The sequence below is a fragment of the Malus sylvestris genome, chromosome 4 (genome assembly GCF_916048215.2).
Source record: "Malus sylvestris chromosome 4, drMalSylv7.2, whole genome shotgun sequence".
Taxonomy (NCBI): Eukaryota; Viridiplantae; Streptophyta; class Magnoliopsida; order Rosales; family Rosaceae; genus Malus; species Malus sylvestris.
The window spans coordinates 21,882,643-21,898,271 of NC_062263.1; the positions used below are offsets into that span (position 1 = coordinate 21,882,643).

General features: G+C 42.0%; 1 protein-coding gene and 1 pseudogene across 1 annotated transcript; both read right to left on the reverse strand.

The window, feature by feature from the left end:
* Positions 1–345: 345 nt before the first annotated feature.
* Positions 346–10,369, reverse strand: LOC126617881 (7-deoxyloganetic acid glucosyltransferase-like; annotated as a pseudogene).
* Positions 10,370–14,179: 3,810 nt separating this feature from the next.
* On the reverse strand, positions 14,180–15,520 carry LOC126617902 (kinesin-like protein KIN-UB). The gene is made up of 5 exons (XM_050285989.1): positions 15,386–15,520; positions 15,117–15,242; positions 14,570–14,713; positions 14,327–14,455; positions 14,180–14,243 (listed from the first exon to the last, which is right to left on the reverse strand). The coding sequence occupies exons 1-4, from the start codon at positions 15,390–15,392 to the stop codon at positions 14,337–14,339; spliced, it is 396 nt and encodes a 131-aa protein (XP_050141946.1). The 5' UTR covers positions 15,393–15,520; the 3' UTR covers positions 14,180–14,243; positions 14,327–14,336.
* Between the last annotated feature and the right edge of the window lie 109 nt (positions 15,521–15,629).

The following is a 15,629-nucleotide window of genomic DNA, read 5'->3' on the forward strand; positions in this document are numbered from 1 at the left end:
ATTGTTCTCTTTGGCAATTATTATATCACATTAAATAATATATTATTTTTAGTCATTTAACATATTCACAACAATTTTATATCAAAGTTTACCATACACTCAGACATTATTTTTTTTGTTACAACCACACTTATAAAAAAAGTTTACCAAATATTCAACAACTTTATTTTACAGCTGTTTATTCTCACAGCATAGCATAAGCAGTTTTTTTTTTTTTAAAGCACATCAATACCAAACAAGCCCTTACACAACATTATATTAGTAATTTGGAGAGTTATAACATCGAACTCGTTCCATAAAAGTCTTTCATCCTAGCCATTCCCTTTAATATTATATCATACATCATCAGAGGTTTCTCAAGTCTTGAATAAGTTTGGCCAGGTTGTTGTATGAAGACCCACCTTCAGTAACAGCACCCCTAGCTAACTTAGAAAATCTTTCCACCGACCTCAAAATTTGCTCTCTTTCATCACCTTCTTCCATCAATCTCCTTATCATCTTCTCCACCATGGATCTCTCACATGTGTCCTTCATATCAATTCCAATCCTCCAAACCTCACCAATCCATCTACTAGTCACCAGCTGCTCCGCCAGCCGAGGCCAACAAAGCATCGGCACTCCCGCCCAAATGCCCTCAAGGATCGAGTTCCACCCGCATTGGGTTAAAAACCCTCCAACAGCTTTGTGAGCCAGGATCTCTTCTTGGGGGGCCCACTCCACTATAAGACCCCTCTCTTTGGTACCCATCTTCAGCTCCGTTGGAATCACGTGTTCTCCTTTCTTCCCCGAAATCATATCTGACCGCACCATCCATAGAAATTGTTTCCCGCAACTGACCAAGCCGTGCCAAAATTCAAACAATTGGTCATGTGTCAGCTTCACCAAGCTGCCAAAGCTAACATATATAACAGATCACACTTGTTTAGAGTCCAGCCACGCCATGCAACGACGGTCCTCTTGGCGCAAAGGGGCAGAGGATGACAGGCCATCGCCAACGCGAGATTTGACAAGAGCGTGGACGGGACCTATTGCGTAAACTTGGGGGAAAAGTGTGGCTATGTGCGAGAGAATTGAGGCTTCGATGCCGTCGAAGGTATTGATTATTAAAACAGAAGCACGAGTAATAGCTTTGGTCTCTTCCATTAAAATTTTAGTAACTGGGTGGTCAATTGAAAATCTGCAAAAGCCTGGTAGGTCTCGACGCCGTAAAAGGCCTTCCATCCCGGGAATATCTCTACTCTGCTTATCCATATCTTTATCTGTTTCAAAGTTAGAACTTAGAAGTACATTTTGCATGACTACTCACGCTAGTAAAAATATGAAATAGACTTCATTTGAAAAAATAAAATAAAATAAAATTGCCAGGAAGAATTGTACCACGTATACCGGTATATGTGAGACCTATTTATATTCTCGGTATAAAAAGGAGTAAGGAGGTAGATTGTCTGCCCTCCTTTTAGTATACCATTTCCATTTTCTTCTGTGTTGTGCAGTCACGGTTAAATCACATCAATATTTTATATTGGTTTTTTTTATTGAGATAATAAGACAAAAAATATTAGGAATATAAAATATTGAAGTGTCTTAACCGTGACCGCACAAAAAGGAGGAGATGTGAAGGGTATGGTATTGGGAGGGCAGCCAATCTGCCTCCATATAAAAAATAAAAAAAAACTAATGAAAATAACTTGAAAACTTTGAGTTTTAAAAATAAGGACAAAATAAATGGTAAAGTGAATAGTACCAGGATTGACTTTTTAGTATAAAAATGTGGTTTTTTGTTAAAGTGAATAATACCGGGAGTTTTTTTGTTAAAGTTCCCTATAAAAAAAATGCTACTAGTCACAACAAAATAAGTTCATTTGATGGAACAAGGATCCTCTTCGGATCCTTTTTGTGAGGATCCTAAGGATCCATAAATCGTGTCCATTCATCGTACATCGTATGGTCAGTTTTCATCAGTTACTATTTGTATTCAATTTTAAATAAAAAAATTTAAAATGATTTTTGACAACACGATGTACGATAAACGGACATGATTTATGAATCATCGAAATCCTCACAAAGAGAATCCAAAGAAGATCATCATTCCATTTGATGTATGTAAATGTTTATAAATATTGCAAGACCCGACATATATTTTCTTTGTTTTGTTAATGAGACAATTCATCAAATTTTAATCTTTGACGAAATGAAGCAAGTAAAATACACAATTTGTCTTCCTAATTTTATTAGCCACTCTTTGATTCTCACTTGCCTAACTCTCAATTGACATATCGTAAAAATAAAGAACAAAGAATTGCAAGATTTTGTCGTCAAGCAGCAATATAGTACTTTATATTTTGATTAACGACTATTATAAAAGAGGTTTGAACTCTTCATCCCACTAAATGGATAATAATCATGTCATATGATATCAAAACTGCTACTCTAAACATCTTCTATTTGTACTACTTTTCTAATAGAGATGACATTTACATGATATTTACATGTTAATGGGCTCTATCTCTATTAGAAAGGTGATACAAATGTGGTATACAAAATATAGTAAGTGTAACATTGCTCATTATTGTAGACATGTAGCTAGCACTACATATATATCATTATCGATGCTGATTTTTTTTAGGGTTACGTACCCTTAAAACCCTTAGACCTACTCCAACCTTTGGAGTAAAACTCAAATTTTATGTTTTAAATTGACCCCAACTTGCTCCAACCTTTGGGGAAAATATGAGTTTTAACCCATAACTCATTTCTAGGGCAAATTTAGGCCAAGATTCTCTTGGGTTGGTGGGATTGGCTCATCATATATGTGTATTTTTTTTAGTTTATATTTATAAATTCATTTAATCCAACAGCTAAGATCTAATATGAACAAATCCAACAGTAAAAAAAAATCTAATGGTCCAAATTTAAATTCAATAGCTAAAGTAATTAAAAGAATCTGTTGTATGTGTTTCATATTTTTTTTTCAGTATTCCACGAGTTTCATGGTGTCAGCTTAGTAATTTTTCAATATTTATCGGAATCTAAATATTTTGAGGTTAAAATGTTCATAAAATTAAATTAAGGTAGTCTACATAATTATTATTTTTTAAAAGTTACTTTAAGAATCCTAAACTCATTCTTTAATGATGTCGGACTAAAAATTGAACCCAAAAAGGTTGGAGCATAAAACATGTTTCTGAGTTAAAACCTAAATTTTTATCCAAAAAAACAAATTAGCTTTTAACCCAAGGGTTAGAGATGGTCTTATCGTTTTGACACGTGGCATCACGATGTCCAACTCCAGCAAAAATTTAAGGGGTTTTTAGATTTTAGGGCTTTAATAAGATTGTTTTTAGATTTTAACCTGAATGGTTTTTAAAATCTACTATAAGTCCTTATTTTTAAAACTTACCATATATAAGTAATTATAACACATTATTATTATTTACAAACTTACCATTCAAAATTCTTTACCTATTCATAATTAATGTTTTTTTTTTGTGCTTCAATTATATTAATAGATACAAATTCATTCAAAATTCAAATTATTATTATTAAAAAAATCAACAACAAAACAAAAGCAATTTATGCATAACTTTCATTACCTTATTTTATTCATAGGTACGGAAATATTGGTACATAAGTTTCGGTACGAATGTATCGGTGCATAGTTTTAGGTACCTTATTTTACTAATAGGTACAGAAGTATCGGTACGTAAGTTTCGGTATGAATGTATCTATACAAATGTGTCGGTATGTAACTATAGTATCTAAACATACATATGTACGTAATATGCATATACATATTGTTGACCCTAGAAACTACAAAGCCTACGTGGCGCGCAGGCCGAGTAATTAATGAGCTAACTACGTCCTTCGGTGAATGCGGGGCGTGCCAACTCATCGGCCGAGCTCGGTCGAGGAGTAAATTTGTTGATGTTGCGTTGAGCGCGCTGCTGACTTCTGTGTCTTGCGATTGCGGCCGAGGAAGGAACAATTCTCGGCCTCTTGGGTTCTAGAGCCTGAAGACAAGGCTGCTAATCTTACGAAGTTCAATATCAAATTCGGCTTTCAATGTGCCGAATGTAATAACTGTAACACCTCACTTCGCCGAGAAGGCTGATGAGATGACCTCGACCAATAAGGATTTAGAAACCCTTCTCGACCGAGACTTGGATAGGTAATCAATCGTTCTCGCCGCAGTGCTGTTGATGCCAACGGAAGATACTGCGAGACCAACTGACTCTACGGTGACAGAGCTATCTATGCCGACTTAAGATATCACCGGTTGCTTCCACAGTGCTGTTGATGCCAACGGAAGATGTGTCAGCGAAAAAGGAAAAAGAAAAATCACAAGTTGTGAGAGTTTGCGCAGGGCAATTTTGCGTTGATTTTGTGGGCTTCTTCCGTTGCTGAATGTCTTGTATTTATAGTAGCAGAACACCGAGCCCGAGTTCCAATCCTATTCGAACTAGGTTTCCTTCTCCGGATTAACATTACCTCGATCAGTCCTATCTCTGCTAGGACTACGAATCTAGTCCTTAACTGAGCCGGATTCGCTTTCTAGTTTATTGATCTTGTCGAGAGTCCCTATTGTACTAGGACTCGACTTGCATTCTGATTTAAACCGACCTAGGCTTGGAAGCCCATGAGCTGAACGCTCCATGACCCTTTCGCCGTACGGCTTCCCGGGCCGAGAGTGATTCTTCCCTCGGCCCAAACTGCTATTTTGGGCCCAAACATTGCCCCCTCGCTTCTGAGGTCCTCGGCCTGAAACCTTCGGCCGAGTTTCGGCCTTGAAGAAGCGAATCTACCACTCAGAGTCCTAATACCCGAGTTCCGAGGTGCATTTATTGAACACGATCGCACGATCTTGATCCTGCTAAACCACTCGCCACGTGGCATCCTTTAACATGGCCAATCCCCAATAATGACGTCTGAAGCGTGCGCCTGCCCAAACCGTCTTGCCATTATGACCACTATCTCAATCCGCGAGCCACTACCTCAGTCCGTGAGCCCACTTGTCATCATGCAGGCGTCGATCCGTCTTTCGTCATTAATTTCGCCGTCACACGCGATCGTGCGCCTCCGACATCTGAAACCTTCGGTCTTCTCCCCTGCGTTTCCCAAATGTTCATCATGATCCACGATTCATTTGGTCTATTTTGCCCTTTGTTTTGAATTTCGAACGATTGCTCTTCCCCCCACAACTCTATAAATACCGAAATTCCCTCATTTGTACTTTACGCTCTCAAACTTCCTGAAATCCTCTGCCATTGCTTTCCAGTGCATTTCTCCATTCCAAGTCTTCGTCTTAAATCCCCAACCCAGAAAATCCTTTTACGCCGTGATTCTTTCTTATAATGGCATCCTTCATCTCCAAGCTTTCCAAGGAATGTGACCAGCATCAGAAGATTCTTGATCGGAGCTCGATCAAGACTATACGGTTTGAAAACGACATGAGCACTCAGCACCAGATCCTGGGTCCTCTCTTCAAGGCTGCAATACCGCCGACCATCACCGGCCTTCTCCAGGAGCACTGCCTAACACCCTTGTTTCAAGGGTTTGAATGGTCGCGATGGGATGCGGCGAAACCCCAGGGCTCCTGGCCTTCGACGACCACAACCTGGGCAGCCTGGGTCGTTCGAATGGAACGGCTCTTCGGCGATCAATGGAAGGCCCTCGGCATCTACGACGCCATCCTCCTCTCGTCCATGGATGTCGTCCTCGACAAGGAGCTTCTCCTAGCCGCTCTGTGCTTCTGGTGCTCGGCCACCAACACAATGGTTCTTCCTCTTGGTCCCATTGGTCCCACCGTCTTGGATATCTCCGCCATTCTGGGGACTTCGGCAACCGGGATCCCTGTCGACGCGACCCTCTCTAGGCACCCGTCGAATATCGATCTGAATACGCTTTTCGACCGTCGAGCCTTCGAAACCCTGAGCCGTGATGGTCACATCCCGTCGAAGGAAGACATTCAGAAGCTCCACAAGAACTTCTGTAATTACAACACCCTCTATCTTCACTTCGCCGGCCGAGGAGAAGAGGATCTGCGAGAAGGAGAGCATAAAGCCTTCCTCTTCTATTGGTACAACAAATATATTTGTTGTACCAAGTCAAACAAGTGTTTGGTCGAGAACATGCCGGTGGCCGAAGCCCTGGCTAGTGGTCACGTCCTGGCATTGAGTTCCAACATTCTTGCCCAACTCTTCCGTTGCCTGGCCGAAGCAACCCTCCACAAGGTCGACCCACACCAGAATAGTCCCCTCTCGGTCTTCCAGCTCTGGTTACAGGTGTACTTTGCCTCCCTTCGGCCGGCCATAGCTGACTTCACACCAACGGAGGCGCTTGGACCTCAGCTGGCCTCTCGACCGATACCTCCCCATCAAGCCGAAGAGGTATTTCGGTACCTCTTCGCTCTCGACGACTTCTCCAACGACGAGTTCCTGATATGCCGTCGTCGAGACTATCCTTCCTTCATCAGGCTGCCTACCTCTACATGGGGCGCAGAGGAGGACGCCGATCTTCGTCAGACCTGGGGGTCGTTTGTGCTTGTTCGCGACCTCCCTCTCGGCTGTGATGGGAAACGGTCGGGTTGGGAAGTATATCATCCGAACTTCCTTGCCCGACAACTCGGCTATCTTCAGGGCTGCCCCGTCCCCCTTCTCTCCTCCCGATCAGTCCTAAACCGTGGACGTGAACCTCGTTCCTCGGAGAAGGAATGTAACACGACTGTGAGGGAGTTCCAAGAGCGTTGTCAAAAATTCCGTCTTCGACCGACCACCCCCGAAACCCATTGCACTGACACCTTCGGTGAATGGTGGGAGAATTACACCCAGGAGTTCTTTGGTGCTCCGGTCGAAGAGGTGCTAAACAAACTCTTTGGTGACCGTCCTAAGAGGGCCTCGGTTCCCCAAACTCAAGGTAATTTTTCATTTATCACCGGTTCCTTCCAACCTTGCATATTGATTTGCCTTACTGAATTGTTCTTATCTTCTCAGGTAATCGGCCTTCGAGAAAAACGGAAGCTGTTGCCGCGGCCACGGTCGAGAAAAAATCGGCCCTGGTTAAAAGGGTTAAAACTGCTGTTCGGGCCGTGCCAACCAAACGACCTCGCCAAGAGGCCGAGCCGGCCGTCGAACCTCCGCCGCCTGCCAAGCGGGTAAAACAACTGGCAAAGAAGGGCGCACGGGAGATCCATGTCATCTCCAGTCAAACTACAGGGGCGACAACTCCCAGTGTTTCCCCTTCTCCCGCCGTGGTTCAACCCTTGGTCGAGAAACAGCCCACCCCGGCCGCAGAGACAGTTTGACCGCGACCTGTCTCTAGGGCTGGTACACCAGTTGTGCCTCCTTCCGTCGAGGAGGCACCTATTCCAAAAAAGGTGGTCTCTGCGACCAAGGGAGCAGCCCTTGAAAATCCAAAACCCTCGGTCTTCATCCTGGAAGAGAGTGAGGGGAGCGACGAGGTACCGCTGGCAGATCGCCCTCTCTCTCGTCGGCAACCTCCCCCAAGGTTAGAGATGGTGGTTCGAGCCGGCCCCTCCACGGCTGATCGTGGCAAGCGCCCAGTCGAGGAGCCGACGGCGGTGGCTGAACCCCTCGCTCCTTCCCAGGATCAGGATGTCCCTGCCTCCTCCGAAACGGCTATTCCGGTCGGCCCATCTGCAGCCGACCGTGGCAAACGCCCGCTCGAGGAACCTGAGGCGACAGCGGAATCGCCCGTTCATCCTCAAGACCAGGGCTTCCACATTCCTCCACAGGAGGCTACCTCAGCCTTTGTAAGCACCTTCGATCATCTTTCCTTGATTGCTTTTTTTCTTTAGAATTCTAAACGAAGAAAATAATAAATGTCAGGTGCCTGTACATTCTTTTCACCGAGAATTCTATGCGCCGAAGGGCGTTATCTATATTTCGTGGCCGCCTCGGTGGCCATCAAACGTAGATAACCTCCATTGGCCGCGTGAATTGAGAAGCAACCTGAAACACTGGGCTCGGCCATTGAGTTCTTTAGGTTCGACCAACGATCCTAGAGACATGGCCGAGGTCTCCTCTCGGCAGGTTAAAAAAACGAAACCTTTTTGCTACTCCTGTCATGACTTCTTTAAACTTAACCTAATTTGTATGTGCAGGCTTCCTGGGAGGTCGAATTCAAAGCCCTCCTCTCCAGTACTACTGCAGAGTCTGGTCCTTCGGCCGCTACGACCGAAGCTGCCGATCCCAGCGCCCTAACCCAGCTGCGAGAAGTCATGTCGCTCTCATCATCGCAAGTACTTGAGCGCAACGGTCTTGATCTGCTCGGCGTGTGTCTGAACGACCTTGCGGCCGACGGTCGCCTGAGCGGAGATGTCATTGTTCGGGCATCATCTGCCTTGGAGCGCGTTCGGGAGACATTTAGTATCTTCCAGACCGCTCTAAAGGCCGAACAAGACCTGCAAGCCGCCACGGCCGTTCAAGACACCCTCCGTCCGAAGATTGACGATCTACGGGCAAAAGGAGACGCGTTAGCCGAGCTCGACCGTCAGATGGCCGAACTAGCAAAACGTCGGTCGGCCATTGCTTCCGAGCTTGCTAGAGACTTCGAGTCAGGCGGGAAGGACCGCCTAACCGAGTAATTAATGAGCTAACTACGTCCTTCGGTGAATGCGGGGCGTGCCAACTCGTCGGCCGAGCTCGGCCGAAGAGTAAATTTGTTGATGTTGCGTTGAGCGCGCTGCTGACTTCTGTGTCTTGCGATTGCGGCCGAGGAAGGAACAATTCTCGGCCTCTTGGGTTCTAGAGCCTGAAGACAAGGCTGCTAATCTTACGAAGTTCAATATCAAATTCGGCTTTCAATGTGCCGAATGTAATAACTGTAACACCTCACTTCGCCGAGAAGGCTGATGAGATGACCTCGACCAATAAGGATTTAGAAACCCTTCTCGACCGAGACTTGGATAGGTAATCAATCGTTCTCGCCGCAGTGCTGTTGATGCCAACGGAAGATACTGCGAGACCAACTGACTCTACGGTGACAAAGCTATCTATGTCGACTTAAGATATCACCGGTTGCTTCCACAGTGCTGTTGATGCCAACGGAAGATGTGTCAGCGAAAAAGGAAAAAGAAAAATCACAAGTTGTGAGAGTTTGCGCAGGGCAATTTTGCGTTGATTTTGTGGGCTTCTTCCGTTGCTGAATGTCTTGTATTTATAGTAGCAGAACACCGAGCCCGAGTTCCAATCCTATTCGAACTAGGTTTCCTTCTCCGGATTAACATTACCTCGATCAGTCCTATCTCTGCTAGGACTACGAATCTAGTCCTTAACTGAGCCGGATTCGCTTTCTAGTTTATTGATCTTGTCGAGAGTCCCTATTGTACTAGGACTCGACTTGCATTCTGATTTAAACCGACCTAGGCTTGGAAGCCCATGAGCTGAACGCTCCATGACCCTTTCGCCGTACGGCTTCCCGGGCCGAGAGTGATTCTTCCCTCGGCCCAAACTGCTATTTTGGGCCCAAACACATATATATGGAGAAATTCATGCACAATGAAAAATATATGATAATATATGACTTTTCTTTTTGTGGGAACAATGATAAATAACATTTTTATTATTTATGGGAATCAATATATAACCTACATACAAGAAACTCAATAATTATTATTACAATTAAATGCCAAGGATTAAAATGAATTTTTTATTTTAGACAAGGTTTTATTCAAAAACTAATACAAGGATTAAAAAATAATTTTCTTAAAATTTAATTGAAGTAAAAAGAAATTTGGAAAAGAAACGAGAGAAGAATGAGGGTGTGTGACCTGTGAAGGGGATGTGGCCTTGTTGGATGAGATTTGGAATGCAGGAGTAAGACCAGAAGCCACAACCGCCGATGATGGTGATAGCCATGACGGGAACGCCGACCTTCTCTGCCACATCAATTGCGAAACACATAATCTCATCCATTATGACGCAACTCAAAGGAGGACGGCGAGTGGTGGTGAAGCCGTACGACTCTTCGTCCTTTTTGGTTAGGGTTATGAGCAGATCACCCAGAAGTGGCTTGGTTACGGACCTGAGCGACGAGACCATGTCGATTAAGGGGGGAATGGAGCGGGGGCAGTCTGGTGGAACGCCATCGGGTAGAGACTCGAAGTGGAGGGTTGGGAAGCGGGCGGAGAGGGCATGGCGGTGGGTGAGGAGACGGTGGTTGTGTTCTGTATTGAGGAAGGTGACATGGATGCCAGCATGGCATAGCAGCTGCGCAAAGCTCAGCATCGGAGTGATATGGCCTTGTGCTGGGAACGGCAACAATAATACGTGTGCTGCAGATTCAGATCGTTCCATCTCCATCTGCATCCGTACATGCACTGTGTGACTGTGTCTATATGTATACACATATGAGGTTGGAATGACTTCTCAATTATAACTCGAGAAAGGATTGGCAATCATATATATAGTGGGGTCGCCAATAAAAGAGTAACGGTAAGTATGTCACAATTGTCGATCTTTAACATTTATTTTTTTATAAAAAGGCAGAAATATGTGGGCGTGAGAAGGATTGACAAATAAATAAGGTATATTTTTACAAAATCACGAAATCAATGCATACAGATTTGAGTAAAGTAAATCTGGCATTGTGTTACTATTATTAATATTAATGCACTGCTTTCCCCAAAGGTGATTACAATAATAACACAATCTAAGGTTTATAATTAACGTGACAACCTTTTTTATCGTATAAAAAGCCATGCATCTGATCAATCCTTGCAGAAGAAAACTTTATATCCCATCCATCAAGATCGAGATACAATGAAGAAGATGGAGCAAACACACACTCTTGTTACCGCTCCCAGCACAAGGTCGCGTCACCCCAATGCTAAACTTCGAACAACTGCTTTGCCATGCAGGTATCCATGTCACCTTCCTCAGCACGGAAAACACCCCACCGCCGCCTCCCCCAACTCCATGCCCTCTCCGCCCGCTTTCCAACTCTCCACTTCCGGTCACTCCCGGACAGCCTCCCACTGATCCACGCATCGGTAACCCCTTAATCCACATCAGCATGATTTCGTCACTCAGATCCGTAACGAAGACGCTTTTGCGTGACCTGCTTATCTCCCTAACCAAAAGCAGAAACTACGACGACGAGTCCTGTGACTCTACTACTATTAGCCGTCCTCCTTCTTTGGGTTGTATTGATAACAGATACGATCGTATGAGCTTTGCAATCGACGTGGCGGAGGAGATGGGGATTCCCGTGATGGCTCAGCAGGCCATCAGCGCTGGTGGCACCTGGTCATTGTCTTACATTGCTGACCTCATTCAACAAGGTCAGCTTCCCTTTGGAGTTTTGCATTATTCTTTCTTTATTTTAGTATAATTATTACATTGATTTCACTCTAAAAATTTGAGATATCACATTCCTAAAGTATTTCAAAGAAAACTCTTCTAGAGATGTACACATATTATAGTCGTCTTAAGAACATGCATGTGTTCTTTTATTGGAATAATATCGGAATGAATACAAACATGCATGGAATAAAATGACATACTGAAGACTTTTTTTTCGTTTTCCGTCGAACCTAAAAGACTATATTCATGTTCATTAGAATATTTTTTTAATATATTATTTAAATACCCAAAAATAATGCCCTCCCTAATAGAGAGTGTGCACTTTATATATGAGATCCATTTCGATTAGAAGATTATGTGTTTTGTGGTTTCATTCTGCCTCTAACCCCCACTTGGACATCAAACTAAATAAAGGTCATTTTAATTACTATGATAAAAAAATGAGGACATGGAAAAGATGGTTAGCGAATTTCTGGAGATGTGAGATCTTTTACGACACAAGGATCTACTAAATTTTTGCAGACTTCTAAAGGACGACCCAACTTTTCGATTCATGATAGAGGAGATTCAAGCCCTCCCTCGAGGTTCTACTCTCCAACACCTTTAACTAGTACAAAAAATAGTTTCTGCAACATAGGTACCTTCGTCGCGCAAAGTCAAAAAACGTTGCTTGAAAATTAGCCCAACAAAACCTTCGTCGCGCGCCAAGGCAATGAAAGCAAGGTTTGCGCGATGAAGAAGTAACCTGCGTCGCGCAAAGTGTCTTTGTGCGTGCGACGCATGTCCCTCCGTCATGCAAAACTTCTTTGCGTAACGTAGGTTATCTATCACGCAAAGACACTTTGCGCGACAGAGGGACATGCGTCGCTCAAAGGAGTTTTGTGCGACGGAAGGACATGTGTCGCGCAAAGACACTTTGCGCGACGCATGTTACTTCTTCTTGCAAACCCTTGTTTTTTTTTTTGGCAAAAATATTTTTTATTTAATTTTTAATAAATATTGTAATTAAATTCTAAACAATAATTAATAAACCAAGAAAAAGTATTTAATTATAAAATAGGGTAAAAGACTGTTTACCACCCTCATGTTTCGTGGTTTTCAACATTTAGTACATCAAGTTTTTTTTGTCCCAGAGTCAAACCTAAAGTGTAAATTTTGGGACAGTCTCATACATCTGTTAGTCAAACTGTTAGTTCTCCCGTTAAGTGATGACGTGGCGCCCTGATTGGACGCCACGTGTCATTAAAAAAATAAAAATTTTATTTAAATAAAAATAATATTAAAAAATATTTAAATAAAAAAATAATAAAAATTTTTTTGTTTTCCTTCTTCTCTTCTTCTTCTTCTTTTTTTTTTTTCTTCTTCTTCTTCTTCTTCTTCTGGGTTCGGTTCTCTCTTTTCTTTTTTTTTCTTTTTTTTTTTTCTTCTTCCTCCTCCTTCTCCTTCTTCTTCCTTCTCCTTCCTCTTCTTCCTTCTCCTTCCTCCTCATTCTTCTTCTCCTTCTTCTTCCTTCTTAAGAAGGAAGGAGGAGAAGGAAAAAAACAGAAAAAAAAAAAAAAAAAAAAAAAAAAACCGAACCCAGAAAAGAAGAGGAAGAAGAAGGAAGAAGAAGGAGAAGAAGAAGGAGGAGGAAGGAGAAGGAAGAAGAAGGAGGAAAAAAAAAAAAAAAAAAAAAAGAAGAGAAACCGAACCCAGAAGAAGAAGAAGGAGAAGAAGAAGGAGGAGGAAAGAGAAGGAAGAAGAAGGAGAAAGAGGAGGAAGAAGAAGAAGAAGAAGAAGAAGAAGAAAAAAAAAAAACAAGAGAAATCGAACCCAGAAGAAGAAGAAGAAGGAGAAGAAGAAGGAGGAGGAAGGAGAAGGAAGAAGGAAAAAAAAAAAAAAAAAAATAACCGAACCCAGAAGAAGAAGAAGAAGAAGAAGAAGAGAAGAAGAAATTTTTTTTTATTATTATTATTTTAATATTTTATTATTTAAATATTTATTTAAATATTGTTTTAATATTTTTTTTATTTTTTAATGACACGTGGCGTCCAATCAGAGCGTCACGTCATCACTTAACGGGAGAACTAACAGTTTGACTAACAGATGTATGAGATTGTCCCAAAATTTACACTTTAGGTATGACTCTGGGACGAAAAAAACTTGATGTACTAAATGTTGAAAACCACGAAACATGAGGGTGGTAAACAGTCTTTTACCTTATAAAATATATGAAAATGTATATACAAGATGTTTGAACATAAAAGAAAAAACTACAACAAGTAGTCTTCTAGGCTTAATGCATCAGGCTGTTAGGTATCGACTAGGCAAAGTGGTTGGGAGGTCGAAGGTAGAGCAAGATCAGGTGATGGCATCGGGATTTGAAAGCCGGACATCTGTAAGGCCCATAAAATCATACTCATCTTATAGTCTTGGGCCAATAACTGGGCTGCAATCTTAGCTTTCCGGATTGCTGCTTCGTCCTCCCAAACTCAATTCTTGACCAAGCATATACAGAAGCATCACGAATTTGTGTGCACCTCTCTCATTGACTGGAGAGTCAATAAGATATATTCAGAGCAGCCCCATCACACTGCTTGCTAATCAGTAGTCTATCTGTAACCGTCGCATTTCAGCATGGAAAGTCGAGCTTGAATTCAAAGTTCGATGAGCAAGACTCCTTATATCCTCTCGTGAACAGTCTCGGGAAATTCTAACTAGCTCCTAAAGGGGAGAAATTTTTAGTTGTGATGGGAACACGGATGGTACACCACTTGTTTTTATGCAAGTGGTGGAAAATTTTAATTTTTAAGTTATTAACCTTTTAAACCACATAACCCACCATTTACATAGGGACACATGGTGTACCACTTCGTGTGATGGTTCACACTGAAAAATCTTTCCCCAGAGGGCACCTCCACTAATCATGTCCTTGGCATTCACCTATGTGATATAAATACCCAATGTATATAAGTAGAAAGTCTAAGACATAAAGATGTTATCTAGGATCATACAAATTCACCTACCATGTTGTGCTCAGTGACAGAGTGCAAGCTCAATGTGGCGCCGGATTGGTACAGCCTCGTCATTAGCATTTTGTACAATCCATGGAAGTGCACCATCTTCTATCAAGAAAGATCTTCCATTCTTTATCCCTATAGTAGGTCAGCATATTGACATTACACCAAAAACGTAAAAATCTTAAATCGGACATTCCACCATAATACTGAGGGAACTATTCATGGAATATTTCTGACAAATGCTCTTACCTTGAGTACATGCTCGTGATTCACATTTTACAAAGTTAGCAATTCCACGTGCCACTTGGGAAAGAACATCAGGATGCCCGCACCTCACAATTTCTAGCAACGCCTTAATACCACCTTCAGACCTTAGCTTCATTTGTAGCTTATCTGAGGATATTAACAAAATAATAACAAAGCAGGATTTAAATATTCAAATTTAGGGAAAAAATGTAGAGCAAACATAGACAAAATGAAGAACAAACAACAGAAAACCCTTACTCTGAAGCATAGAATTGGAAAATGGACATGTTTCCAGGGACTAGTGTAAAAAAGTTTAAATATATTGTATATAATAAACCCGGGAACTAAATAGAAAAGAAGAGTCTTCCTCAAAGATTTTAAAAGGACTTTTATTATGCACTAATAAGCCAATGAAGCCATTTATGCCCGATTACTACAGATAGTTATACGTATTTTCTTTTAAGACCATCGGAGAAAAGAAATGAATAACCAAAAGAAAAGGTAAAGGCTCTAATAATGAAACAAGTAAAGAAAAGACAACGCAATATACCATTGCCGCATAAATTAGCAATAGCTCCAGCAACCATGCGTAGGGTTTGAACATCATCAGCTTCAGCAGCTGTCGTAGCTAACAAACTAATCCCACCTTCCTGCATTATAATTTCTTGATTGGCTTCTACAAATCCAGAGAGGAAGCAACGTTAAAAACCAATATTTTTAAAGTCAAACAGATACTTCTCAACCCAAAAGTAATAACATTCAAACTACAGAAAAAGCCCTTGCACTCTAAGAAAGAAGAATAGATCATTGAGCACTCACCATTCATTGCAAGATTCGCAATGGCACCAGCTGCCACTCTTCAAACAGTTTCATCATCAAAGCTTCTAAGAAGCATCAGCAAGGAAGTAAAACCACCAGCTTCAACTATCCTTTTCTGATTTGCCTCTGCTTTTCACATACAACTGCACAACAATTCTTTGAATAAATGTAACTTTGACTTAGGAGTTGTGTTCTAGTACTGAATAAATGAAATATTGATCTCTGTCCAATGTTAACCACTTAT